This window comes from Fringilla coelebs (assembly GCF_963513975.1).
Source record: "Fringilla coelebs genome assembly, chromosome: 11".
Classification (NCBI taxonomy): domain Eukaryota; kingdom Metazoa; phylum Chordata; class Aves; order Passeriformes; family Fringillidae; genus Fringilla; species Fringilla coelebs.
In genome coordinates this window covers 15,264,651-15,292,621 of record NC_140037.1, presented here as the reverse complement: position 1 = coordinate 15,292,621, position 27,971 = coordinate 15,264,651, and the positions used below count along the sequence as shown (strand labels likewise).

General features: G+C 48.4%; 1 protein-coding gene across 1 annotated transcript; it reads right to left on the bottom strand.

Annotated features, from left to right (window-relative positions):
• Window positions 1–544: 544 nt before the first annotated feature.
• TMEM255A (transmembrane protein 255A) lies at window positions 545–26,373 on the bottom strand. Its single transcript, XM_084212806.1, has 9 exons — window positions 26,163–26,373; window positions 22,022–22,164; window positions 17,524–17,586; window positions 12,619–12,708; window positions 10,803–10,865; window positions 9,714–9,802; window positions 6,995–7,157; window positions 5,622–5,765; window positions 545–3,631 (listed from the first exon to the last, which is right to left on the bottom strand). Exons 1-9 carry the CDS (start codon window positions 26,218–26,220, stop codon window positions 3,473–3,475), a joined length of 972 nt encoding a protein of 323 aa, XP_084068932.1. The 5' UTR covers window positions 26,221–26,373; the 3' UTR covers window positions 545–3,472.
• Window positions 26,374–27,971: the final 1,598 nt, after the last annotated feature.

The following is a 27,971-nucleotide window of genomic DNA, read 5'->3' as shown; positions in this document are numbered from 1 at the left end:
TCAACCCGTGGTATTAGTTTTTAGAGCTTTCTATGGCAAAAATAAAAAAGTTTACTTCTCCAGGTGAGCGTAGTATGTTTCTTTTTGATGGCAACTTAGTTTCTATAGTCTAACACGTTTGTAGCTTCCTTTTCCATGTCTTTGGGAATAGCAGGGAACCCCCTGTGGGGGGGAACAGGGAGAGGTGTTTTTATTTGGGCCTTAGTTTTGTTTGTTTGTTTTGGTGCTGTTTAATTGGTTTTGTTGAACACTTTCCAAGAAAGCAAATCAGCTCAACAACCCCAATGTGCTGTGAGCTGAATGCTGTGATGGATGGGGTGGATGGGAACTCTGAGCCTGTGCAACACTGACCGGCTGCTGGCATTGCAAATGAGCTCAAAGTCAACAAAACCCCTACCTAGGGACCAGTAAAATGTACATAGTGACCAGTGCTCTGCTTTCAGCTCACTCGTGGTTTGGGCTCTTCTTACCAGCTGCTGACTGGTGATGATTTGTAAGAGTTCCATTGTTGGTGACCTGAGGCCAACAGGAAATTGTCACTTTGTGTAGACTTCTTATGGCATGTAGGAATCTATCTCCTTGGCACAGGGCTTCTGCCTTGCTCTGCTGACATCGTCAGGACAGAATATGCCCAGAGTAAGCAAAGGAAACACCAAGACTATACTGGTTGGATTATTCAGATCTGTGTTAAGTGAAAAATCAGCAGCAATAACTTTAGAGGGCTTGAGGTCATGGTAAAACTGCAGAATTATCAAGCGTGGGGGCATGAGCGCCTTCAAAAACAGAACTTAAGGAGTTTTTGCTAATCCTGGTAGAAATATGTCTCAAATACAGAGAGCAGAGATGGGTTGGTTTTTTCCTTTGATTTTTCTAAATGTAAATTTTACTCACTTTTTAAAAATAACCTTAAAGATGCTTGTAAACCAGGAAGGTTGCTAAAATGTAAAGTAGAATTGGTAAATGTTTACAAAAGTCACACAATTTTATTTAACTTTGGCAAAGTAATAAAAGGGTACATATGAGTCACAAACTTGACATTCTCATAAGAAATGACAAATACAGTGCAGAATGTTGCAGTTACATTAAATGCTTTGTTTTACTCAAGCAGAATGAAACAGGTAATTCAACAGAAAATACCACCATTAAGTTTTTAAATGTGAAAATGTACTTGTCCTTTTATAGTGAATTTAAAGCAGCAATGTAATTTTTGCTAAAATATTCCTTAGGAAAAAAAGAGAATTTGGATAATTTCCTAAGGTTAGTATTTTTCAACTCAAAACCAGTGACTCAATTCACCTCCTAATTGTTTCTCTGCCACTAAGTTATGTTCTCTTCAGGATGTTCAGTCCTGTCCTGTGGTGTCCCCTAGTCCTTCTAGCCCTATTTAGTTGACAGGCACAAATGGTACAGTGTTTGTCAGAAGTGGGACAGGACTGTTAGCTTTGATATCAAAGATAAAGCAATAAAATGTTTTCTGATACTAAATTAATGTGACCTTCTGATTCTAGTTTTGTGGGGAGTTTTATCAAGAGAAGTACTGTTTTGAAATTGCCCACGATCTCTTTATCAAGAGACTATATCTCTTTAATTCAATAAAATGTAATATAAAATGGAGGATGCCCCAGTATATAAATTCATTTCCAGTACACAAATTATAGGAGCTGCACTTTGACATTCTATGGTAAAACAAAATGCCACCAGGATATGTTCTACATACACTACTGCTTTAAATCCTGTGAGCTACATTCCTTTCTCCAGCTGTTTATTTCCCTTCTTACTGGAGAAAAATCACGCTTGCTTCTGCATAAAGTGTCATCCTTTAATGAACTAATATACTGATTAGTATTTGACAGTGGAAATGATAAAGTTAATACATAATCTAGCCTAAAGGCTTTGCAAATGCATAGGATTAAAAACAGCATTATAAAGTGTGGGTGTACTTTGAAAAGTGAGATCAGAGACTTCAGTGTTTGTTTTTCATGTTGACAGCATTTGAAGTTTTTTTTATAGATTAAAAGTAGGTGTCACAGTTTAAAATCCAACTGGGTTCACCCCCAACCCACCAGCAGGTATTCCATTTTGATTCTGAAAACCAGATTTAACTTTTAGGTACCTTTTTGTCTGCATCAGGTGCAAGTAAAGGAAGGCAACTGAGGATTAGGGTCAACAAACTGATGCAAAGGAAATTATATCTTTAGGAAATAAGGAGTAAAAAGTTAATGTTTTTTTTATCCCTGAAGTAAGCAGTCGAGAATGCTCAGGTTGAGCAGGTCAGATCCAAACACTGTCATCTGAAATCACTTCCTGGAGTAGAACCACACTTTAGAGGTCAGTGTGTCACATATCAAAGCTGACCTTTTGTTATGCAAGATGCATGCAAAATCTGCTGGAATCTAGATCAATCAGCACAGTCATCAGCTGAAGATTAAATGAAAGTCACAACAGTAATTGCAAATTCCTCAGTTTTGTCCTATATTACAGGGTGTTGAATTTCATCCGTGTGAGACTTACATCTTGGAGAACTAGTAGTGGATATTCCTTATGTGCAGCCCATAATACAGCTACTAAACCAGTGCTTATTCAGGGTGCTGACTCAGTCCATTAAAAAAGTTAAAAGTACAAGCTTAAAAAGAAATTCCCAACCACAGAAAACATAAACAAATAAATAAATAACATTTTTACTGCACTGTTTCAGTGACTTGTAGACGGTTCCAGATGTTTTTTATAGGATACAAGGACAATTTAGGCAGTGCAACCACCCAAACTGTTTGACTTCAGCATTACTTACACAGAATTCAGAGAAAGACAACTCCACTTCATCTTTTATCTTAAGAAGCAACCTGAAATAAAAACAGCTTGCCCCCCTCAAAAAAGCAATATTCTGATTATTTTGCTACACATGCATGAGGTTATCCTATGATGCTATCCTTCTCAGCAGGGTTACATTTTGAGGCACTGTCACGGTTCCCCCAAAATTTTTCCAGTGTGTTGGGTCAGCAAGTGATGTGAGCTAGGTCCTGTGTCCCAGCAACTGGAGCCCAAAGGCCAAACAAAACCAGTATTGAGTGGTGCTGTCTGCAAGCACCCTCACCTCAGACTGATAATCTCTAGCAACTATTGATCTTGGCTACCCTTACTTCAGCTTGGCACAAGATGGAGTAGGGCAGACCAGCATCTGTCATCTGTGTTGGATCACTTGATTAAAAATCAAGGACTACATGAACCAAAGAGGCTGAAATTTAGGTCACCTGCTACTCAGTGACTCATTAAAACATCAGAAGTCTGTCCCCTTTGTCACAGGCCATCATTAAAACTTCTGAAATAAGTCTCGCAAAAAAGGACAGTCCAATCTAATATTTTTATTTGCAATTATTTTCTGGATTCTCCTGCTCCCTCTCACAGTAAAATATAAATACAAAATGTTCACACTTATTTCGATGGCAAATATGTTTTTTCTTCTTTCCCACGTTCTTTATGGCGTGTAAGGTGGTGGCTTCTCAAAAGGTGGGAAATAGGGTGGGGAGTAACGAGGTGGTGCATTAGAGGCCCACATGTAGCTGGGGGATGGTGACAGGGACTGGGGGTCATCCGAGAGGCCAGAAGGAGTGGAGGCTGGAAACACGCTGGAATGCTGCAGGGAGACAGCAAAGGCAGCAATGTAACCATTGCCTAATGGAAAGCACTTTATCAAAGTGATACTTCATTACCAAACAGTTCAAAATTAACATTTCAGGGTTCACCTCAGCGAATACTTTAGATAACTTGTTGCATTCAAAGTAAGCACAGCCTGTAAGGAACGGTTTTGAAAAATGAGGCTCCTTAGATCCAAAATTGAAGATATTTTAAAAAAATTCTCATCACTTCTGTGTGCCTGCTGCATTTCACAAAGACTGGACAACTGAAATCGGATGAGTTTCTCCCAAATCTTGGGCGTCACACACCAGCAGCAGCAACAGTGAATGAGCTGCTACAAAAACCAGAGAACTGGGTCTGCCATTTTAGAGTTGTGTGTGAAAGCCAGGTTTCTGCAAGAGCCTAGGCTTCCTTAGGAATTTTGGTGTGTTGTTTTTCTCCTGTGAAAAATGTGTGGAATGAGTGGGAAGCATTCTTGGAACCAGAGGGAGTGCATCCTTTGGAAGGGGTTTGAGAAGCAGGGCTGGGCTTGCTCCACGTGCTGTAGGGAGTCAGGGGAGAGGGGTCAGGGTGGTAGAGTCACTGCTTGGAGCAGATTAGAGCTCAAAGCAAGGGGGTCTGCACAGCCAGAGGCTCAGCTAGTGCTCCCATGCAGGCCCCAGCTTCCCTGGAAGAATATGCAAGGCTCAGACTTGGAATTTCATGTTAAAGAGGGATTTGGCTATATTAAATTTAGATGAGTTGAATTTATGCCCAGCTTTTGTGCTGTCTCCTATGCCAGCACCTGTGCTCACAGCAGTGAGAGCCAGACACTTTGATCTGTCTGGCTGAGCTGTGTTAGCAGAGCCCAGCAGTACTTTCCAGAGCAGGGAAATCACCCACGCTGAGCTCTCTGCAGGTACTGGGGCTGCCACACTGGCAAGCTCTGGGTCAGACAGAGCTTAGAACTGCTGAGAAACTGAGAAAAGGACTTTGTAGCAGAGCTTGGTTTGGCATGCACTGAGGTTGGCGTTTTTGTAACTGCAGGAAGTTATACAGCACCAGTGACTGACCCAGGTTTCATTAATCTCAAAAATGAGTCACAAATACATCCTAGAAATTGTGACTTAAGTGTTCAATTATATTTAGGAGCCCTGAAAACAGCATTGTCCAGTGGCACTAGTAGCAGACCCAGGAAGGTTTAGATTTGAGTTTCCTCTAATGCATGGCTCAGATGAGGGACGAGGTGGCTATCACAGAGCACACCTCTTTGTTGGTGACCAAGATCTTAAACTCTTGTTAATAAAGAAAAAAAGTCTCCTGTCTTGGTGGTTGTGTGATGTGTCAATTAACATCACCCCTGTGGTAACATCCTCCTGCCAGAACAGCAGAGGAGGAAAGGTCCTCATCTGCTTCAACGAGTGAAAGCTGATGTTGAAGGCAAGGTTCACATGGAATTGCTGTTTCCAACAGCACAGCTCCATGGCTCAAAGAGGAAGGGATGCATTACAGCAGAGGGGATGTTTGCAGGGACCCCTCTTAGCCCAGCTGAAGCATGTGGAAAATAACCACAACAAATCAGCTTTTCAGGCATCATGTGTCTTCAGGAGCTCAAATAGCTTGTCTCCAAAAGCTCTTCTATTTCTCTCAGACAGAGTAATTGGCCTAATAAAATCTAGTGCCTGAATACCTGGCTTTGCCTCTCTCCTAAGAACACTGCAGTGCCAGAGGCAATGCCTAATTTAATGTGATCTCTACTATCAGTGATGGGCAGGCAGGCAGCAGGTCTTCCCTCTTGCCTTCACTTTCAGGAAGCTTTCAGGAAAACACTGCCTTAGTAGGAGAGAGCACTGCCAAGGACCAATGCCTAGTAGGAAAAATTTGCACTGCAGGACCAAGAAAATTAAACTGTGTGAATGACAGGAAGACAGGCCCCCAGAGTCCATCCTGCAGACTGCCTGGATTTAACCTTGCTGCTGAACAAGGAAACATCCTGTAATGTTGCCCACCTGAAAGTCATAAGCAGAGTAGGGAGGCAGGTGAGGAGTGCTGTGGTAGTAGGAGTTGTAAGATGTCACTTGTGGCCTGGAGTAGTAGGTCACTGAAGGGTGTGCATTTTCAACACTGCAGTTCAGCGTAGGGAGGGAAGGAGTCTATCAAGACAAAAAGAAGAGAGTATGAGGCTGAAAACCCAGTCACAGAAAGCTGACAGCTGAATGAAAGCAGAAATTATTTAAAGTAGCACTGTGTGTCTTTAGAGGTCAACTCTGTTGCATTAGCAACCGGCAATCCAGTTCCCTCTCAGGCAGCAGCTACATTCCAAGGTCACTTCATTCCACAGCCACTTATTGTTTCAGATTCCAAACAACAAGCTGGCAGTAGCCCAGTGCACACCAGTATTCACACAAAACAGATTTACTTGTTCACAAGTAGGAGAAATTATTCATTACTTCCAAATTACTCTGTTATTTGGTGCACTTTGTGCATTGCTGCTCATTTCTATACATCTTTCTTTGCAGAGGCTCTCTGGTCTGACTCAAATCTCCAAGGGCTGTGATGCACAGCTGGGAATGTGTCTCCTGTTTTATTTGGGAAGGTATTGGTGAGTCTGAAAAGAGTTCAGAGTTCTGAAACAACGTACCCTTAGTGCAGGGCCCAATATTTCTTTGTAAGAAAAACATTTAGCCAGGACAACAAATCTCATTTCTGTGTGAAGGTTTTTGTGTTATTCCACATGAGTCACAAACTGAAAAAGCCCAACATGTATCTGTTGAACATTCAGTTCTGTCCCTTCATTTGTGCAGTTCAGAACAAAACCATATGGAAGGTAACAGGCAGCCTGGTTAAGGGAAGGTATTTCAAAGCTCACATTGTTAGGACAGTATTTTTTTTAATGTCTGAAGTTTGGTTTTGATCCTCAGTTCACCCTCTCAGGTTCTGCACCATGATGAAATTGGACAGAGAGTTTCAGCCTAACACAGTCTGTAAAGCTCAGACTGCTACTACACAATCAACAATTAATGAGCAATCACCACACTTTTCCTTGCAGAATGTGAACACTACAAAAATGAAGATCAGTTTTTAAGAAAGAGCTTATTTTCAATCATCCTGGTATTGCCAATGCCTTTCTGATGGTTCCTTTTGAAAATATAGTCTCCCAATTCTGTTGATATTTTCTAACTGTGCTCAGATGGTGACAAGATCAGAAAAGTGAATTACTTCCACTTTTTCATTACAGTTATTTCTTACCCTTCTTCCCACCCTGACTGAAGTAATGCATAGAGCATTTGCATTGAAACACCAATAGTTTCCATGATCATTTTTAAAGGCAATTTGCCTGATTTATTTTCTTTAATGCACTGAGAAATTGATATCCTCTTACCATGTCTTTAAAGCCTCCAAGTATTGCTGCTGTAATGATCCCTAGGAACAGCCCGACTATGTTCAGAATTGTTGCCGACCAGAGCAAGTGGTAAAGGTGGATGATGTCCTGGCAGCTGCTGACATCAATGTACTCATAGTACCCTCCAGAAATCTCTACTCTGCTAGATTAGGGAAAAAACAACAGTAATGATAAAAAAATGCACAACATATCATAAAACCTAAGCAGTACTGCTGGACAGTAAAAGGCATTCTGCAACTCAGTGATAACCTGGACCTTACTGCTGAGGGAGTGGGGATGAATCCTCCTGGATCCCATGCTTGTGGCATCCACAATCTGCACAAAGGGAGTTCTGAAACAAATTACTTACTCTGTTCAAAACAAATGACTTTGTGTCTGAACCTGCCTGTTGTTTCCTTCATCTGAAATCTCCACAGAGGTCCTGGAAGCTTATCAAGGACAAACCGGTCTTGGAATTACCTTGGCAAGTCAGAGTGTGCCCGAGGAGCAGCAGCTGCCCCCAGGCAGGGCTGGCTGCTCCCCAGAGCCCCAGGGTGGCTGGCTGGGATCCAGGGGCCAGCCCAGCTCCTGCCTGGCTCGCAGGGCTCGGCCACCAAGCAGCTCCAGCCCCTCGCAGCTCTACAGCAGCCTGGGCTGGCTGAGCCTGGCGCCTCGTCCTTCTGCTCGCACTCTGAGCCTTTTCCACACGCAGAAAAGAGAGAAAACTCGGTCAAATCTGGTTAGGTCATTATTTTGGAAAAGGAGAAGCAACTCCTGCAGCACGTGGGCTGAAGTCTTGCAGCAGAATTCTTCAGGAATGACCTCTCTGACTGCTGGTGGGGAACAGGCTGGCCTTCAGCACAGCTCACCAGTGGCCTGCAGCAAACAGCCCTTCAGAAAACATATTTATCAGGGACAAACAGTGCCAAGAGCTTATGAACTACTTATCTCCCAGCTCCCATGCAGGGTTAGGCTCAAAGCACACGAGAGCTGTGAGGAAAGGGGGAAGAACTGGCTCGTATTTAAGGTCAAGAAGCAGGAGATGCAGGTTCAGCTCCTCAGCAGACTCCACAAGGCCTGCAGGAAGTTGCCCCCTTTCACAAGAGTCACCCTCCTCTGCTGATTACTCAACTTCTGCCTCTTTACCCTTTTTACTCCCACATTTCATTTAAGGAGGCCACTGCAGGAGACATCACAAGGAGGAGATGAGGATTTCAATCAGAATCGAGGCACCACAGGTTACAAAAACCCGTGTGCTGGCTGGCAAACCTCTGTGTAAGCTGAGCTGTCCGTGACCCTCTGCCAATGAAACCTGGGCGTTTGCAAGTGCTCGCTCCTGCGGAGCTGTGTGAGAGCACGGATCCCTCCGGGAGAGCATCCCGCCTTGTTCAGCTGTGCTGAGCCGCGGGAAGGGGCTTGAAGCCAGGGTTCCCAGCCTCAGGAACGATGCAGGATTGCTGTCACATTTGCCACGATTTCCATCCTATGCATGTGCACTAACCAGAGTGTCCGTGCCTCTCTCGCTGAGACACCATCCTGCACCTCCTCAGTGCAGGACCTTTGTGTGGTTCTAAGCAAGATTAAAACCACAGCAGCTGATCTCTTTCATCATAGAGGGGAAAGTGGGTCAAGGGCAGGTCTCAGAACCAGGACTGGGGAAAAAAACCAAAATACCAACAAAAACAAAAGAAAAAGAAATACAAAAAAGTTTCAAGCTTTTCCATTCCATTCCATTCCATTCCATTCCATTCCATTCCATTCCATTCCATTCCAATCAGTTCTCTCTCCAATCAGTATAATCTCTTCAGCTAGTAAAAAGGGACGGTGTTCTGCAAACTACCCAAGGAAAGCAAGAACTTCACGCCTCTTTCACACACACAAAGTCCTACGGAGACCGGGATCCCTTCCCAGCACAGGGAACCACCCACCCTCTCCCAGCAGCAGCTTTTGATCCTCCTCCACCACAGTCAATGATTTAAGTGGAGGCCAGCCCAGCTAAGTACTGTGAGAAATGCTAAGCCTGAAACAGCCCTAGGCAAGAGCCAGCAGTAAAAAAATCAATTTATTAATGCCTTGCTAACACACATTGGACCCTCCACAAAGTATAAGCAGCACATGCTGTAAATTAAGCTGGCTCAGGCGCAGTAGCCAGATCTCAGTGGTGTGATTGCTCTGCAGTGGTTCTCGATTGGGAACCCCCTTCTGCCTCACTGCACAGTGCTGGTTCACCTTCCATCCCCGGTGTGTGAGCATGACAGACATTCATAGGGCAGAGAGGGCACAGATGGCACCAGCTGTTAACTCTCGTCTCTGCTAGCAGGGTGGGGAATGGAATGGTGGCAAGCTAAAGAAGAACAGCGTCCCAGGTCTTTTGCATCTTCAATATTGTCAAAGAAAAAAACAAAACCCAGCGCCAACAGAGAAGGAAGGTGTTAAGACAAGCAACTCAATAGGTGGAAATTCCTGTGCTCTCATTTTTCCAGCTGGGCTGGCCCAGAGCATGCTCACCCACAGCTGGGATGGCCTTGGTGTATTCCATCCTCACCTTCACTTGGTTAGCTTTTGTCTGGGACTCCTCCTTGCTAGCAAACACAGCTCAAGGTCCCTTCCCACAACAACTGCCATTAACTGATACTATCCTGCAAACGAGCTGCAAGCTATGGCAAGGAGCATGACCGCTGCTCCCCTCCCCATGGCCAGAGTGGCATTTTTGGCTTACTTCCCGCAGTTGTACAGGTCACAGCAGAAGCAGGTATTGGTTTTTATTTTCGGTGTGCAGGGGGCACGGCGCTGTGGGTGACAGACCGCCTGCGTGAACACAGAAAAAAACCACATAAAGCACAGAAAGACACAATCCCCAAACACAATTTCTGCTGTTGTTTGGCCTGCTCTACATGTGATCTCAGTGATCTCCACATCAGCCCCAGGCAGATTTTTTCTTCCTTATCTCGCTCCCACAAAGCCCTCCTGTGGGAGCAGAGATGCTCTGGGCTGGAGCAGAGCAGTTTCCTCTCCTGTGGGCAGCTCACAGACAAGCACGTGCCTGCAGAGGAAGGAGGTTCTGCAACTCCTGCAAGCAGCCAGGGCCTTGCTGAACTAACCCACCTCACCCCAGGGCAGGGCAGAGCAGAGAGCTGTCAGCAGCTTGGCTCAAACCGAGAGCAGACTCCAACAGTGATACAGAACTGACCAAAGTGGTTAATTGTGCGTAACACACACGGACAGTCCTCGGCCTGAAAAGAGAGTGGACCGCTCCCACACTGCTGTGTAGCATTTAACTTTGCACCCTCAAGCAGGCCCTCTAATTTGGTATATAATGGTTATTCAGCACTACTTAACTACCTGTGGACTTGTGAGGAAAGCTCTGAGCGAAAATCAGTGCTCAGCACAGGCGGACAGACATCCATACACACTATCAGTATGTGGCAGGATCATCCATCCCCAACTGGCTTCTCTTTGGAGAAGACAACAGGAGAGGTGCAGAGGCTGGTACTTGCTGCTCATATACACAGAAATTATTGCTGTCTGAAACCTTAACCCACCACCCAGCTCCTATGGATGCACAGCTGAAGACCTAGAGAAACTGGTGAATTTTCCCATCCCACATCCCCTCCTCTCCATCTGCTCTGTCACTACTGAGGCAGTACATGAAGAGCCCCGCTCCGAGTGCTCCCAGCACCCTGCTCCCACCCCAGGCCCAGCCTCCCGCCCCCTCCTCCCTTTGCAGACCTCCAGGACCCTGGAGCAGGTCCCTCCCCCTGCTCCAAGCACTGGGCCCTTGGCAGGACACGGCAGGACCTGCTCTCACCTCTGGTGGGGTCGTGCTCTTGGAGTAGTACTGGCACCGCCCCGCGTACAGCGGCCGCAGGTCCTGCCGAGAGAAAGCGCCAGGCTGAGCCCTGCAGCAAAAGCAAACTCACCCAAAGGGGCTGGGAAAGGGGCCAGGCTTTAGAGAGACCCTGATCTCACACCAGCACCCCAATGCAGCCACAGCTCTGCAGCCCCCACCCCAGCCCCCTGAGCCCTGGGTGATGTTTAACCCCGGTCCTTGGGGGCATGACAGTGTTACAGCCAGCATGGGAGGAGCAGTCTCTTAATCTGGGCTCTTTGGGGGACAGTGGCCATCCTGAGCTGAACAGACACAGACCAGGTCTGCTTGACCTATTTCTGAGGGATCTTCTTGCTGAATCATAGCAAATTTTCATTAATTGTTCACAAATTTGTCCTTCCTGTTCTCTTCGGTGTCTTGTGGGAAAGCTCTGGAGGATCATCAACATTCCAGCCTGCAAACATGCATTAATGCCTCCCTTTGTGGCAGCTTGATCTCCAAGGCAAAACCTCATGGAAAGCAATGCCAGATGTGTATCCACATCAGCCAGCCCTTCCCAGGAGCAGCCAGACCAGCTCTCCAGGTGTCTGATCCAAAGCTCGGGCTGGCAGGGTAGTGGTAGCAGCTGGCAACAGGAAGAATCCTTTGTGCTGGTGTGGCAGAAGCACATTTCCAGCAAGGTGGTGACATTTTTGGACTGCCAGGTGGCGAAGTGAGGCCAAAAGCCCATCTGTTCATCAAGAGGCAGAAACCAAAGTCTCTGTCATCACAACTGCTCAGCTCTGGTTGCCCCAGACACGCAGCCACCCCCAGAGCCAGCTCATGCCACAGCCCAACCCATGAGGTCACACCCTCCCAAACGGGGTCAGAGATGGCCCAGACTCACTGGTTTCATCCAGACAGACAGACAGAGGGACACCCAACACACAAGTGAGAGGAGCATCCCTTTGCTCTGCCAGCAAATCCTGCCATCCAACCACCTTTCCACCAGGGGCAGGAAAGAAGAGCCAGCTTTACAAGGAGCATAACTAGCCAGCTGACGCAGGGAGTTTCCATTTCATGGGTAATTCTGACCTTCTGAAAATCATTTCTGTTCTTATACAAATAAACTCCAAATCTGTCTTTTTAATCCCTTTTTGCCAAAAATTTCAAAGAAAGTCATCAAGCTGCAGAGTTGCAGGACAAAAAACTGTTTGCAGTTACAAATTTCAATCAAAAAGCAGAAATGGAATTGTGTCTTTTAATTTGTATAATAATGACTAAAGCTTCTGCACATCCCACTGTACTAGTGATTGGTCCTGACAGCAGTAGCTCATAATTTTTTAAGGCACCAAATGGAAACTGAGAACCTACTGCAAATGTTTCCTGTTTATACTGCAACGCTTCAGTGAGCTTGGTATCAAATTGCTTCATTCTACTACAGCATCCAGTGATTCCCTCTGCATTAAGAACCAGCTCCGCCAACATTTAAAACAAAATAGATGCTACTGCTCATCTCTTGTCCCTTGGCAATAGCTGTAATTCACATTACATCTTAAGTGTTCTGATACTCAATAATCACATAAAGCCAAAAAAAACCAAAGCAAAGCTTTAAGATCTTAGTGCTTTCCACTAATTTTTAAATATTTTTTTAAAAATGATAACATCTTTCTAAAGCTTGTGATTTAGAGCAGCATTCAGCACACGCTATATATTCACAGGTTTTGATGTGGGCTGATACAGGCTCGCAGACACCATCACTTGTTTCCTGAGAGTAAAAGCACGGCAGGACCTGTGTTTCCCTGGCAGCACTTACGATGTGTCTGGCAGCAAAGACGCCGTCTACAATGGCACAGCAGAACGCGGCAATCACACCAAAGCTGATGAAGACGATCGATGCAACCAGCTGAGAAAGGAAAACAAAGCAAAGTATCACCTGCCTCTCCACAACCCAGTGATCAGTGCCCTCTCCACAAGGATATGTGTGTGGAGCCCAGCCGATGAGCCCTGCAGCAATCCATGACCCAAATGTCCAAATGTGCCCGGGCTGCACAGCCTGCTCTGTGTCTGCTCTGGCAGAGGGGCAGGAGCAGGAGCATTGTGCCAGACTGGCTCTCTGGGGACTTGATAGAGTAATGCAGGTTTTTTCATGACTCCAATAGGCTAAACTTGGGCTGAGCATACACCTCCTCTTCTGGCTGCTGCTGTCCTTAGCTCTACCCTGGAGAGATAGAGGATTTCTTCTCTCCTCACCCTGGAGTGCTGTGGGGAGCTGCTCCTGTGAGCATTCCTGAGCTGTGAGGATGCAGGAGGCTGCAGTGTGTGACCCTCTCTGCAGGCACTGTGCCTTCAGGGAGCAGCACCTGGATGCAGGCACAGGCACAAAGCCATGAGAGCAGAGGGCAGTGACCAGCCCATGCCACGGGTGCTGCACACCCCCACAGCAGCCTGGCTGGGCTCCTGGTGCCAGGCTGAGCCCAGCACAGTCCATCCAGCTCCCACTGGAGAGCTGCAAGGAGAGAGACTTCCCTCCACCTGCAGCTTGAGAAAGGCAGTCAGACAGGCAGGATCCTTTTCCACTGGCCCCATCCTGCCCATTCTTAAAGTTGGGGTGAAAGCATTCAGCAGGTAAAGCAGAAATAATCTCCAATCCAGGTATGAGAGGCAGTGTCTATTCCCACAAGGCCACTTCAAACACCACCTCTGCCAGAGCCCTGTTCAGCTGGGGGAGGCTGTACCAGGCTGACACATCCTCTCCCACACCTGAACTCAGCTCAGCTCTGCCCCAGGCTCCTGACCAGCTCCTCACACACAGAGCTCCCAACACTGATCCCAATCCCCTCTGCCAAAGCACACTGGGGATACCAGCAGGGCTGCAGGGGGAGGGCAGGCACAGCATTCACACAGCCAGGCTCACCAAATGCAGCTTGGGGAACAGCTTTCAATATTACTTCACATATATTGAAACACATTATTTCAATATATTGACAGTATCTCAGTGTAAAGAACAGGAAGCTCCCCAGTGGTTTTCCAGCTCTGGTGCCTGAAACCTTCAAGTGTCAGTTGCTGGCAGCTGTAAGAACTGTTTCTCCACGAGTACAAAGGTGACTCTGGTCATGGGGGAGCTGTAAGCAATAGTAAAAACCTCTACAGCCCAAATACAAGGCTAACAGCCTGGCAGCACTGACAGATACCTCAGGTCTCCTGACTTGGGGATGTTTGTTTTAAAGATCCAGGTACTAAGTTTGCTTGAAAACCTTGGCTCCTGCCACTGCCCAAGGCTCCAGCTCTCAGAAAGACAAGACAACCCCCCAGACAAATACAGTCCAGAAGGATCCTATGTGTGTTTTTAAAGCACCTCAGGATTTTTAGGTTAATCACACTGTTATCTACATCTCCCTAGGTGAAAACAGACCTCATGTACAGACCAGATCAGCTTGAACAAGACTGGAGATGCCAGAGGGCTTACCTGGGGCAGTGGAAATGGCTTACTTAAAAGTGAAAGAAAATAAAGTGGTTTTCTAGATGAGGCAAGCATTCAAGGCACAGGCATTGCTCCTGCAGCAGCAGAGAGAGCAGGCAGGGAAAGGGTCCCAGGGACCACGCGAAGGTGTCATGACCACAACAGGCTGTTACTGGAATATTAGATGCTGTGCCACAAAGTACTTGCAGATGGCAGCAAGTGACAAATTTTCCAGACCAGATCCTACACTGACCCCGTTTCTGTCAGCTGTAAACTCCTGCATTTCTTCCCCACTCAGCCCCACCCTTGGCATGTCTGGTTCCCAGCTCACACCATCCATTACAGGGTCACACTGTCTCACTGCCAAACCAGGGAAACCACACAGGCAGAGAAAGTCCCGTTTTGGTGGAAGACACGGGGTTTATGGCTTAGGTTATTTTGTAGCAAGTTTTAGTTTTTCTCAGTATTGTCTTTTGTTTCATACACACATGAAAGAGGATATTTGCCCTAAATAGCATGAGCCTTAGAGATGGGAAGTGAGCCAAACACTAAATATATACAGTTAGGGAATTTGTCAGTCAACTCTGCTCACAGACAGGAGCTGCTAATATGGTGGTTTAAAATAAATACAAAGTTAATGATACTTCCATAACACCCCTACCAAGAGGTAAGTATCTGATGCTCACTTTATTTACATTACAGCTTTCTCCCTCTCAGATGTAGAAAGAAAAGCCTGAAAACCAAATACTGTGAATTTATGGTAGAGAAAAAAATCAAATAGCAAATAGAAACATACAAATGGGAAGGAATGAAATAGAAGAAATGTAGTTTAAAAAAATGTCTTTACAAACAAACTGTGGGCCTGATGGTAGATAAGGCCAGATATGGAGAGGAGAAAGAAGCAAAGGGGGGAACCATAAATTCCACAGGAATTCCACTATTTGACACAGACTTACTCACTGGAGACTGAGCTAAATCTCTGGATTTAGAGAGAAAGAACAGAGACACAAGGAAAAAGAAAAAAGGGGGGGTATACATTAGAAGGGAGTATTAGGTGTTTCAGGAAGTCTGTACCTCTCATGTACCTCAGCCAGTAGGGAAAGAGGGGGAAATGAGGCTGGGAAATGAGGATAAAAAATGGCTGTGTCCCCTAAACATTTTGAGAGACCCCAGGGGAAGTGACCCATGGACTCTCCCTTTATTCAATAAAGTTACAGGACTCCTCTGTCTCCTTTTTGGACATAAATCTCTAGTATTTGTGGATTAATTTTCTTGACCAAATTAATTTTAAAAATCCCAGTTTTCAACTTGCCAACAAGATTATTTTTGATTGGGGTTGATAATACTGTAGCAAGCAGACGTCCCTCTCTAGAGCTGTGTGATATTATTGACTGATCCTCACTCCTGTAACTCCAGATGAAGTCAGCCACACCAAGCAGCATTCAGACAACAAAAGACAAACTTGGTTTGGACAGGGCAGGAGTGTCCTGGGCTGAGGTTCCCTTTAGGTGATGGTACAGCCCCAGATGAGCTCAGAAGGTGCTGGTGTTAACTCTTCCATGGCACAGATGACTGCCATAAAGGTGTGTAAACTGCTGACTCCTCACTGGGAATCTGCTGAGTGGGCAGTGGGGTGTGTGCCAGAGCTGCCTGGGCAGCCAGCCCTCCCTGTGTGCACAAAAGCTCTCCCTTCCCTTCCCTTCCCTTCCCTTCCCTTCCCTTCCCTTCCCTTCCCTTCCCTTCCCTTCCCTTCCCTTCCCTTCCCTTCCCTTCCCTTCCCTTCCCTTCCCTTCCCTTCCCTTCCCTTCCCTTCCCTTCCCTTCCCTTCCCTTCCCTTCCCTTCCCTTCCCTTCCCTTCCCTTCCCTTCCCTTCCCTTCCCTTCCCTTCCCTTCCCTTCCCTTCCCTTCCCTTCCCTTCCCTTCCCTTCCCTTCCCAGTACATTTGGGTGGGAATCCCAGCGGGGTCTGTTCCTGTCAGCAGTGTGGGGAGGTGGGAAGGGCTCCTGCAGGTCAGCTCTCCACACTGCTCACTCCACTCCTCACACTCCCAGAGTCAGACAGGTGTTCTGTCAGCTCACAGACAGAAACCTGCACCAGAGCACAGCTGCACCAGCTGCTTTTGGCTTTTCTGCCTTCAGCTGCACAACAAGCCAGACCAAGGCTGCCTTTTAGCAAACTGGGACACAGGGGAAGTTCAGAGAAGTTGAAAAAACAAATCCTCCATGGCCAGTGGTATCACAGAAACATGCAATGGACAAAGCTGCCGCTGGGAAGTGCTCCTGGGCAAGGAGGACATGTGACTGAAGCACAGGGACAATAAGTGACAGCCACTGCGTGTCCTCTCTGCCATCAGAGTGGAGACACGCTCGCTGCCAGCCCAAGCAGCAGTGATGCAATCCCTGCAAAGCTGGGTCATGAATGTTTTTTAGGACACAAAATGACACAGAGATGAAAAGAAGAAGCTCAGGCCACCCAGGGCTCTTCAGAATAATCGAACAAGTCAGAGCCACACTGTCACTTGTGGGCACTCCTGTGAAGAGTCCAGGACTGGCACAATATGGTCATTGCTCAACCAGACACTGACGTGCTGCTAATAATACATGATGAGCAAGAGGCTGAAACCCTGCTAGGACAGAAAGAACAGGGATATGTTGCTCTTGCAGAGCCAGGCTGAAAACAACAGAAATATCCACTGGGAAACTCACCTCTCCTGCACCCTGTCTAGCTGTGGGAAAGGCAAATGTCATCCCCTGCAGGGTCTGCCTCACCCTCTCCTCCTGCTCTGCAGGGAGCACGCTATGTGCAAAGCAAAGGCAGCACAAAGGCAGACTCTGGATTTGGACAGGAATTTCTCCCGTCTGCCTTTGCAGAACCTGCCTTGGCCTCGGTCAGCAGAGCTAACCTGACCCTGAGCCCCTTCCAGCCCTGCCACAGCAGGCAGCAGCCCAGCAGGACAGGCTGCAGGGACAGCCCCACGTCCCTGGGCCCTCTGCAGCCTCAGAGCAGCAAGGCTGGAGGGATCTCACTGCCAGGGCTGGGCAGGCACGGGCCAGGGGCTGCAGCTGCTCTCCTGAGTGAGACAGGGGGCAGGAGGCACAGTGCCCACAGGGGGCTGCTCCTGGGCTGCCAGAAACCAGCCCCAGCTCTCAGGAGGTGTGCAACACTACCCTGGAAGAGTTAGGAAAACCTAGAATAATACTCTTTACACAGTATTTGGGTTACTGTCATTTTTTTAGTAAAGTTTTATAAAGAACTTACCATTTGTCTTTTGTTTTCTATCAAGTTTGATCCTATTATTCCAAGGAACGACCCAAAACCAAGCTGAAAAACAATGTAGTGTTAGCATTTAGTTCAGGATGAAAGCCAACATATTTTACAGACAGACAGAGCACAATTAAATCCAGAAGCAGCAAAAGAACATTCTGCTGATGTGTGAGCTCTCTTCCTTCAGCAAGGAATCAGTGGTGTCCCACTAGCAGGAACTATCAGGTGTGGCCCACATATGACACTAAAAGCATGTGTAGAAACCAAAAGGATGAGTTCTGAATTCCATTCCCCAGGGATGCTGAGGAATGGCTGGTGGATGAGGATGTGCACTGCTATCTTGGAGCAGCCCTACAAACACTCAGCAGCCTCCAGATGCAAACCTAGCAGGACCAGTGCACTAAAACCTCCAGGACCAGGATTCTGTGACCTCACTGAGCTTGTGAGCAACCACCTCAGTTCTCAACTCAGAGAGTTCCACAATGTGCAGCATGAAATAAAGGAAATTCATACTTTGGAAGATTTAGCAGTTTTCTGTCTTCTCTTACTCCTCCCTCATTCCCAGGGGTGAGGATGCATCTACCAGGGTGCTCTACCAGAGGAGCTCACACTGGCCCAACAGAATAAGGCACTGCAGCCAAAGTATCTTTTCTGGCTGCTGTACCTGACAGCATTCCTTTCAGCTCAGTGAAGTCAGCCAGGAGAGCAATTTCCCACCTCCTTTCTCCATAGCCAGAAGCTACACTAAGAAGAAGTTTCTAGGACAGAGCACACCTCAGCCAGGACAGAAACAGGGACTTCAAGCAGGAACCATGGACTAAGAGGGGAGATGCAAAAGTAGAATTGTGTCACACTGAGAAAGGGCTTTGGTTGGTGTAGAGCATATCCAACCCCATTTCCATGGGTTGGTAAAATGAGAAACACTGGAAGAGTCCTACAGCTGGCTCTGTCATACTAAGGAGGTGCAAATCCAGACAACAGACCCATGAAGATCCAGGTGAGAGTGCCCAGTAATTGCCCAGCTCCCCAGGAAGAAAAACAAGGCACGAGACAAGCTATAGTGATTCACAAATGAGTCAACTAACTTGGAATACATTCTTTGAGATCCAGGAGTAGAAAACAAAGGTTTGATGGATCCAGTACTAACAGGCAGAGGCACGTGCAGAGATCAGCAGACACAGATGTGATGTAAACCTGGGCTTCAGCCTTCCCTTGCCCTGCTTGAGCCCAGCAACCTTTGGTGCAGTGCTGCAGGCAGGGAGGGCAGCAGGGACTAAAGTGGAGCAGCTGAGCAGGCTGCTGCCTCCCCACGCCTGGCTGGCACTCTGAGCTCCTGCAGACCCCACACCAGGCACCAGCTGCCACCATGGGAAGCACTGCAGTGAAGCCAGGGTCTGCTCACCACTGGGGGGGCAAACAGGCAGGGCAGAGCCCCAGGGCACTGCTGAACTGCCCCACACTGACCTGCCAGGGCTTCTGGGCTTATTACTCAGCTCAGGCAAACAACACCTCCACCTTCCTAAAGTAACAGATTTATAGCTCAAGTCCAAGCAAAAAAAATTGGGAGACCCAGGCATTAATGGGTGATGTGGATCCAGGTGTAATTTTCAGTCTGGTGATATTTAGCAGAAGGAACTTGTGTGGTAACACACACCTAAGGCAAATGCTCAAGAAAAATGTTTTGTGTTCTTTGAGTTTTAAGAGAAATACCCACATGGTGTTCCAGAGCAGCCTCAAAACAAAAGGTGAAATGGTTTAGATAATTTAAGATAATTCAAAAAGAAGAAATTAGAGCAAGTCTGTACATCCAGCAGGTGAAGACCAAATAAATTGGTGGATTCTCATTAACAGGAATTCTCATTGCACTAATGGAAGAACTACTCATTCTTCCATGGATGGGACAAAGAGATCTTAGTAATGTTCCCCAGTTACATCATTTATTTGCTGGTGGATGTGATCCCCTGGGATATCTGTCTGAAAGGAGGACAGGACACAAAGTAAATGTGCTTTTCCAGAGTAAAGCCCCAAGCCAACATCCTTGGCAAGGAACCATCACAGAAGAGGTTTGCCAGTGAAAGCCTAAGAAAGGTCAGTAATTCACACAGATTCTGGCAGCTGCTGTAACTTGGAGACAACACACATATCTCAGTCTCACTTCCACAGGGCTCCCTGTGTTCTGCACTCGAGCATTGCTCTTCTCTGCTGAACATCACTGCTGTGCTCTGGGCTTCCCTGTCCCAGGGCAGTCATCCAGCCACAGGTGAGGACATTTCCCACACAGACACAGCTCAGGTATTCACTGATGCAGCTGTGAAGGTGTGGGTGGTCATGGAGGAGGGTGAAGGCATCCTGGCTACAGGATGCCACTGAATCCTCTGCTTCAGCTTCTCCAGTTCTATCAATGAGGAACTGAGCTGCTGGAGAAAAAAAATCCAACTTCAAATCCTCCAAAAGCCCAACCAAACAAAATCCTGCTGTGTGTGGGAGGCCTCCAGTGCCCAGTTCTGTCCTTGCTTGGAAGCAGAGGCCTGGGAAGATAATCCCCTGCATTGAAGCAAACATCTTTGCATGCTTCCTCCTCACACAAGAGGTGCTTGTCCAAGAAACACAAGCTGAAGGAGGAAAGAAGGGTGGTTTAGGCATGGCAGCAATGAGACATCTGATGTCTGAGTTCAAGAAGAATTTGGACAATGCCCTCAAGCACATGGTGTGATTCCTGGGGCTCTCCCAGAGTTGGTCTTGATGATTCTCATGGGTGTCTTCCAACTCAGAGTATCCTATGACTTTATGATTCCATGTTCCATAAGATGATTCCAGCCATGGAACTGCTCCACATACAGAGAAATCACCCAGCATACAAAGAGACTTCTGGCTCTATCTGCTTGAGGACAACTCATGGAACTCTCATTCACTGCAGCCAGCCCTTTTTCCCCAGTAAAGGGAGAAATCCCAGCTTGTTATGAAACATCAGCTATTTTAAGCACCTTCTGAAGCATCCAGCAGCACACTGAAATGTTTCCCTGTGCAGCGAGAATGGTGAGGTCATCACACATTTCCACAGAGCAGATTAATGAACCTAGGTGAGGAATTTGGTGACAAACACCAATTGCCAGGGTGCCTCTGAATAAAGTAACTCAACGCCCTTCCCAAGCCCAGGACTTCATTAATTCCTTGAGCAGACAAAGCCTTAGAAAAGCGAAAGGGATGCTGACGTTCCCGGGCCATAAATAGCTCGGGAGATGTCAAGGGGACGTGAGCAGCAGACTCTGCCCATTTGCATCATCTGCAGGACCTGCTCTGAAGCACGAGGCTCAACTCAGGCTGGCACAGTGCAGAGTAGGTGTAGAGAGTCTGGAGCCAGTCTGTCATCTTTCTCAACTTCTCTTCAGAAAAGATCAGGCCTAAATGCAGGAGATACTGGAGCAAGCCAGAAACCCTAAACCAAAGAGGCCCATCATAATCTGTAACAATGTTCCACACTGCAATGGCTGTAAAGGGGCTTTCTTCAGCTGTAGAAGAACTTGGGTACAGAAAGTGTAAACCTCCCTGAGATCAGCAATGCATGGCAAATAAATCAAACAGCAATAAGATAAGAACGAGTCTCCACCTGGTTTTCTGGAATGGTTTCAAGCCTCCAAATTCAAGGCTCCAAATCAAATGTGCAGCATCCTACAGCTGTTACACCAGGAGCCTCTAGCTGGGGCTACTGGCTGCATTTAATCTACTGAGACACCTAATTTGATTGCAGTTCAGTGCTCCTTTTTCAGCATGTCTTAGACATGCACAGGAACAGAGCAGCACTCGCTGTCCGGCTCTGTTAGACCTCTGCTCATGCCAGGAGGGTGGTGACGTACTTGCCCCCTGTGCTTCTGTAAGAGAGCATACACTAAAGGCAGGAAGGTTGGACACCTGTGGTCTTCTCTAAATTAAGCCATGTGAAGCTAAAAGATGATTCTTTCCCATTTTCAGCTGATGATAACAAAAAAGAAGAAATGGATGCTCTCGTGGCTTTGATGTACATGCTCCCCTGGCAAGCGGCCACGTCTCCTCATCCAGGGACTCCAATTTGTTAAACACTTCTGCAAGTAAACTTTATGACCACAAGTTCGTGTTACCAGTATTTCAAAACCTGGTCTCTCAACTGCTTTTGGCACTAAGGTCCTTCTTTGCCTTACCTCTAAGCCTGGGCTTAGTGTGATCTATGTAAACAAAGAAGTTCTGAAGTTGCTTCAACTGACATAAAATCTATTTATCTGTCTCACCACTAGCTCAAGAGCAAGTTATTACCTAGGCTCAGAGGAAGCTGCCACTTGGATGGGATTTTTGCATGGGAATGTGCAGCAGGTGCAAAATAATAATAAGACAAATAAATGGTAATGAAGTAGCTGAGCAAAATATTCAGGACAAAATCACCCTTTATAACATTTTCAGCATTACAAGGGACTTTGTAGGCAATAAGTTTTCTAGACCTACCTAGGAGTTCTATACTTACAATAACCCCTGGGTAATAACCTCCAACAGTCACATTTTGGGTTCTTGTTGTAGCAGCTAGGCCCACCGTTAGAATTAATACTGACACAATGAGGAGAGTCACAGTTACGTAGAGGGAATTTCTTTTTCTTCTATTGAACGACCCTAAAAACACACACACACAACAGAATTTGCTGATTCCATCTGGGGAGAGTCACAGCACCACAAATTTCTCCTCCCACTGCCAACCACGCCACGGTGAATTTCCCTTCTTCTGACTTGAGAATATTTTTGGGTTTGCCTGTCACTTTTCACCTTCACTAACATTGCTCTGACGTAGCTGAAGAGAGCCTTAAGAACTGCAGCTCTGCAAAGCTCATTTAGATATGCTGGAGTCTCCCAGCCCCTCTAGCCTGGAGCAATTGAGCTAATGAGAAATATTCACATTAGACATTTATATACTTTCTGATCTGTCTACTTGCATCAAGCTAAATAACCCCACTGCATGCTGCTTGTTCAGAGAGGGGAAATTTGACTGTAATCATAAGGCATCCACAGTTTTCCATGCAAATAAGACATCACCAGTAACAGCCACTTCTCCTCTACTTTCAGCAAGGACCAGGTATTTTTAGATGCTTGAATAATGAATTTGTGGATTAGTAAAACTCATCTACAGCTGCCTGGTGATGAGGGGTTTTTTTCTTTTCTATATTTATATATCTCCCAAATGAGCATACACATAAAAGAGTGATTCCACCAGCCAAGAGGAAAGCTGGCTGTGACTCCATGCTCAGCAACATCTTTGGGGTGTGTTTGGTCTGCATGTGCTTTGCCATCTGTGTCACTTTGTGGAACAATCCTTTTGGTCATATCTAATATATTATGTAGACAGACCCCAGCACCTGCAAGAATGGCTGGGAGGATAATGGATTGTAGGGGCCCCTGCCTGTGGGCTGCTGGGGCCACCCTGAATCCCATTCCCACAGCCTGGGGCTCTCCAACAGCCCCTGGGAGCAGGTAAGGGTATTCCCAGCTCAGAGGCTCCCAGCACTTCTCTGGGGGTTTCAGAGAAGGGCAGGAATGTGTCCCAGGGGCAAGGAGCAGCTTTCACCCCTGCAGAGTTCATCCCCTAAAGCAAACCTCCCTGGGAATCCCCACCTGCTCCCTGGCAGCCTGGGCACAGCCAGGTTAAAGTGAAACACCTGCAGAGAGGCCCTGGGGCAAAACTTGGTAAAGGCAAGCACAGCCCCCTTGTGCAAACTCCCCAGAAAGAGGAGCACACCAGGCCTGCTGGGCAGCTTTCTGTCTCACAGGTGCACACCCCAGCTGCCCCCAGGCCCTTCTGTAGGATCTGTGTGTTTATGCCAGCAGATAAAGAGATCCCTTCACCCCAACGACGATGCAGCCATACCAACCCACACAGGCTGCTACAAATGATCTCCCTCCCTCCGCAGGGACAAGCCCAGCAGCTCCCCTGCTCCTCCACACCAGCTCCAGCCCGACCCAGGAGCTGTGCTGCTGGCAGCAGGGATCCCTCTCCATGCTCTGGGCTGCCATGGGCACGGGGCTGGATCCTCTCACCCACAGATGAGCTCGAAATCACAGACAAGGGCCACACCTGGGGCTTAAAAACCCAACAGAAGGAGAGCACAAAACCACAGAAGGGTAAGGTGGGAAAAGACCACTAGAGGTCATCTAGTCCAACCTCCCTGCCCTACGTGAAAGGCAAGAGAGGTTTATAAAATAAAATAAAAAAAGGCACCATCCTTTCTGACTGACCTGCTGTCTCTGGAAGGAAAGATCTCCACCCACAAACCTGCTCATGTTCCAGAGCACAAGTCTGACTGCACCACTGGGACATCTCTGGTCCTAAGAGCAAGGAGACTGACAACTGCTTAGTCCTTAGCTGGAATAAATAGCTAGATAGCTGCTGATTTCAGACAAAAAAAACATTAAATAACTGCTAGAGAACCCCAAGATTCAGGCTGGATATTTTATCAATGATCATTAGTCTTTCAAGCCATGTTTTACAGGCTGGAGATAAAGGTATGTGACTGTTTGCTGCAGGTCACATTTGGGGTTACTCTCCTACATCTGCCAAACAAGTTATAATAGAAAATCTAGGCTTCTAAATCACTCAAAAATCATTAAGAGATGAAGCCATTGTGTATGCACTGCCTCACAAATACCATCATTGTGCCACACTTCAGTTTCAATGTAACCATTTAAATGCAAGTATCCCATAAACACCTTAAAAATCCCTAACAGTGGGACCAAAACTGGAGAAAAATTTGCAGTTTCTTACATAGATTAGTTCTGAAAGGGAATAAAGAATGAATTCATGTTGCTTCCAGAGAATTACCAAACTTCTGATTACTGCTACAGTTTGGCTGGCAAATGAGCAGAGGGTAAATCAGCCCAGCCAGGTGTTCCTTACACAGCTCCAGTGGGCAGGGCTGGACTGGGGGGTGCAGGGCAGGGCTGGGGGTGCTGTGGGCACTTTCACACCCCAGCCAGTGCTTCTGCACTGCCATCACAAATGCTGCAAAAAATTACCACGAAAACCACTCTAAAGGAGTGCCTTCCAACACCATGTACAGATGCTGTATTTGTTTCACCACCATCGTGTTTTTCACTCTTAATTTCTGCGTTGTTTCCCAGCTTAGGACTGGCACACGCCAACATTCAATAGAGAACAGAAACATAAGGTTTCAACTAGAAATTTTCTCAAAGCTTTTCAATGTTTCTCATAAGATTAAAAAAAAAATTTAAAAGATTTTATTTCAAGTTCAGACAAAATCAGCCATAATCTTCTAACTTGATATTGAAAAGAGATGTGAAACTGAGGAGATAATGTGACTACCTCCACTTCAGCTCTATATTGGGATATTAATTACATTTTTTCCTTCTCTGAAAACACCTTGTTACGTGTGTAGAGAGAAAGTGGTTTTGTACTTCTGTAGGGATGCCTGCAGCTGCTTCAGCATACAGACTCATACCCAGTATCTCTCTAATAGCTGCTGAAGGGCTGCTCTGACAAAATCCTCTCCCTCAACATTAATTTCTGCTTGTATTCCCCAACAGATCATTTTCCTGTGTGCTCCTGAGCTTGCTATAGTTCTATGCAAGAAGCTGAGCTACGGCAGCTTTGCTGTCTCTGCTTTTAAGAGACAGCAATAGCCTTTTCCCTGTGATTTATCCCAAACAGACACCCCAAAACTTGCAGTGCTTACCACAACATAAGTAGACAAGGTGATACAAAACACTGTGCTGAACTCTGTTAGGGAGCCGTAAAGAAATTTATGCCATCCGTAGTCTGTCTATTGCTTTTGCTAAAATGGCACTCCAAACGGGCACTGGTTTTAGAATGATCATTTTTCTTTTAAGCATCAGAAACATCCTCTTGCTATATTTGCCCTATACGCCACTCTAAAGACAAGGTTGTAGCAGGTTTTTCCAGATTACTTTAAAAGTTTGCAATAATGCATATCTTTGAACTGCCCTTGATTCACTTTTTTTTTTTTTCCCCCACGATTATTAGAAGAAAATGGACAAGATGGCACAGAAACACGACCGACTTCTCCATCTTGTTCTTTGGGGAAAAAGCCAGAAGCGAAGAACAGGCACAGAGTAGCAGCTCAAGGAAGAAGCCAGCTCCAACTTTCACCCCGGGAGAACCGGGGGCAGATGGCACCGAGCCTCCCTCTTCCCAGCCCCTCTCCTCTCGTCCCATTTTTCTGCTCCAAACGCGTCACCGTGGGAGCTGTGACCCCACGGCTCCGACTGCGGGCCGGGGCGGGGGCTGCGGGGCCGGCGGGGCGGTGGGAGGGAGGCAAATCGCGGGTAGGGACGAGGGGTCCCCGACCTCGCTGGGGCTGCGGGGGGCAGCGGCCGCGCTCCGCCCCGCTCCGAAGGATGCTGCCGCCGCCGCGGGGCCGCGGCCGCCTCCGTGCGGGATGCCCCGCCGCGGGGTCCCGCCGCAGCGCCCGGGGCTGCGGGGACACACGGCCGGAGCCGCGCTCGGCCGGCGGCGGGGCGGGCGGGGGGAACGGCGGGGGCGGCCCGGACGCCGCAGCCCCGCTGGGTCCGCGGGGACCCGGCGCCCCGCACGGCCCCGCGACCAACCCCGCGTCTCCCGGGATCCCCCCCTGGCCGGCACTCACCCACGGAGTCGGGCAGGGCCACGCCGGCCGGGCGCTGCTGAGTCAGGGACTGCCGCATGCTGCCGCCGCTCCCGCCGCAGCCCGCCGGGCCACGGCGGCGGCTCAGCCCCGGCACCGACACCGGCACCGGCCCCGCCGCGCCTGCGCCTCGCTCCGCTCCGCCCGCGGCCGCCCCGGCTCCCCGCGAGCCAGCGGCGACCTGCGGCTCTGGCCGGAGCGGCCGCCTGGCGCCGGGGCCACCGCCGGGACCAGCGCAGAGGCCTGTCCCCAGGGGGGATCGGGGAGGGACGGACGGACGGAGCTCCCGCCCCGGCTCCGGAGAGGGCAGAGGTCCTGTCCCGCCTCTGGGAGATCCCGGCACACGCACCGGCAGCAAGCCGGAGGGGCTCCCCACTTCTCTCCCCACCTCTCTCCCCATCCCCTTGCCTTCAGCAGCTCCCACCCTCCTCCAGTCCAGCTGCTCCAGGACATTCTGTCCTTCGCAAAATCTCCCTGGCACCGCTCTGTTGCCCCGTTCTCCCCTTCTCCCTCCTCCCTGAGGTGCAAATGACAGTCCCGGGCAGCCACCCCGACACCGCCCCCGGTCCTGTGGTCCATTTCTCGGCACTCCGCGATCTCCGCTCCGGTGGCAATGCCTGTTGCTGCCTGTGCCCTATTCCATGGAGACAGCAATCATCCGCAATCTCCGTGTCCATGGCCAAGGAGCAAGAACAGGCCCTCAACCTCTGTTTTCCACATCCCATCCGCAAAATGGGGGTAAAAGCATCTTCCCAGCAGGATTCCTAATTGCTTGTAAATCGCTCTAATGCCCTGGGCTGAGAGGTGCTAAGTATAAATCACGTAATTATTCCAAGTATATTTCATCAACTTAAAAGAAACGAATACTATCTCTGCTTTAAACTCCCCACACTTTCACTGGATAAGTGCCTAATGACCAGCTTCTCGCAGGAGAGAAGGGAAAGTGTACACTGACAGCGATGCGAGAGCCTGCATCGCATTCCACCTCCCGGGCTTGGGGAGACAACCCTTACCCAGGAGATCCAGCTGTGGGCACAGCTGTGGGCACAGCTGTAGGCGTGCCCTCCTGCCGGCGGGCGGGCACCGGCAGCGGCACCAGCACCGGGCGCAGGCGAGCGGCAGCCCCGGCCAGCCCGGCCCGCCCGGGGCAGCTGCCAGAGCTCTCGGCTCCCGCTGCGCCCATTTATCAGCACAGCCGGTGAGCGGCTTTCGGCCACGCTCAGGAGACGAGAGGGAGAAACGGTGCCTTGCCGGCCGGGACGGCACCGCGCAGCCCTGCGGGGGCCTGGCACACATGTCCCCATGTCCCCGAGCCTTCGGGCACGGTCCCAGCCCGGGGCAAGGCAGCCTTTCCCCACCCTTGAACAGGGCCTGGCTCTCCGGCAAAGGAAGGGTCGCCGCTCCCATTGGAAAGGGCCCAAGAGAATGAGCAGGTGGATGGTGCCGAGCTCAGGCTGGGACAGAGGTGTAAATCGAGCCCCACTGTTCCTCGAGAGCTGCGCGGACACAGCCAGGGAAGGGCGGCCCCGCACGCTGCCATCACCGCGCTGGAGCTGCTCCAGCAGCCGGAGCGCAGCACGCACCCCGATTCCCCAGTGCATCACCTCCGGCCTGTCATTCACTGACCGAGGAAAACCCGAGCCTGCCCAGCCCCGGCCCGCAGGGTGGCACGGCAAGGTGCGCCTCTGCGTTTTGTCTGACGGGCTGTGGGTAGCTCTTAGACCTGGGGCGAGGAATGCGGTGCTGTGAGCTCCTGTCTGCTCTCGGGGATAAATATAGACCTGCCTGCCC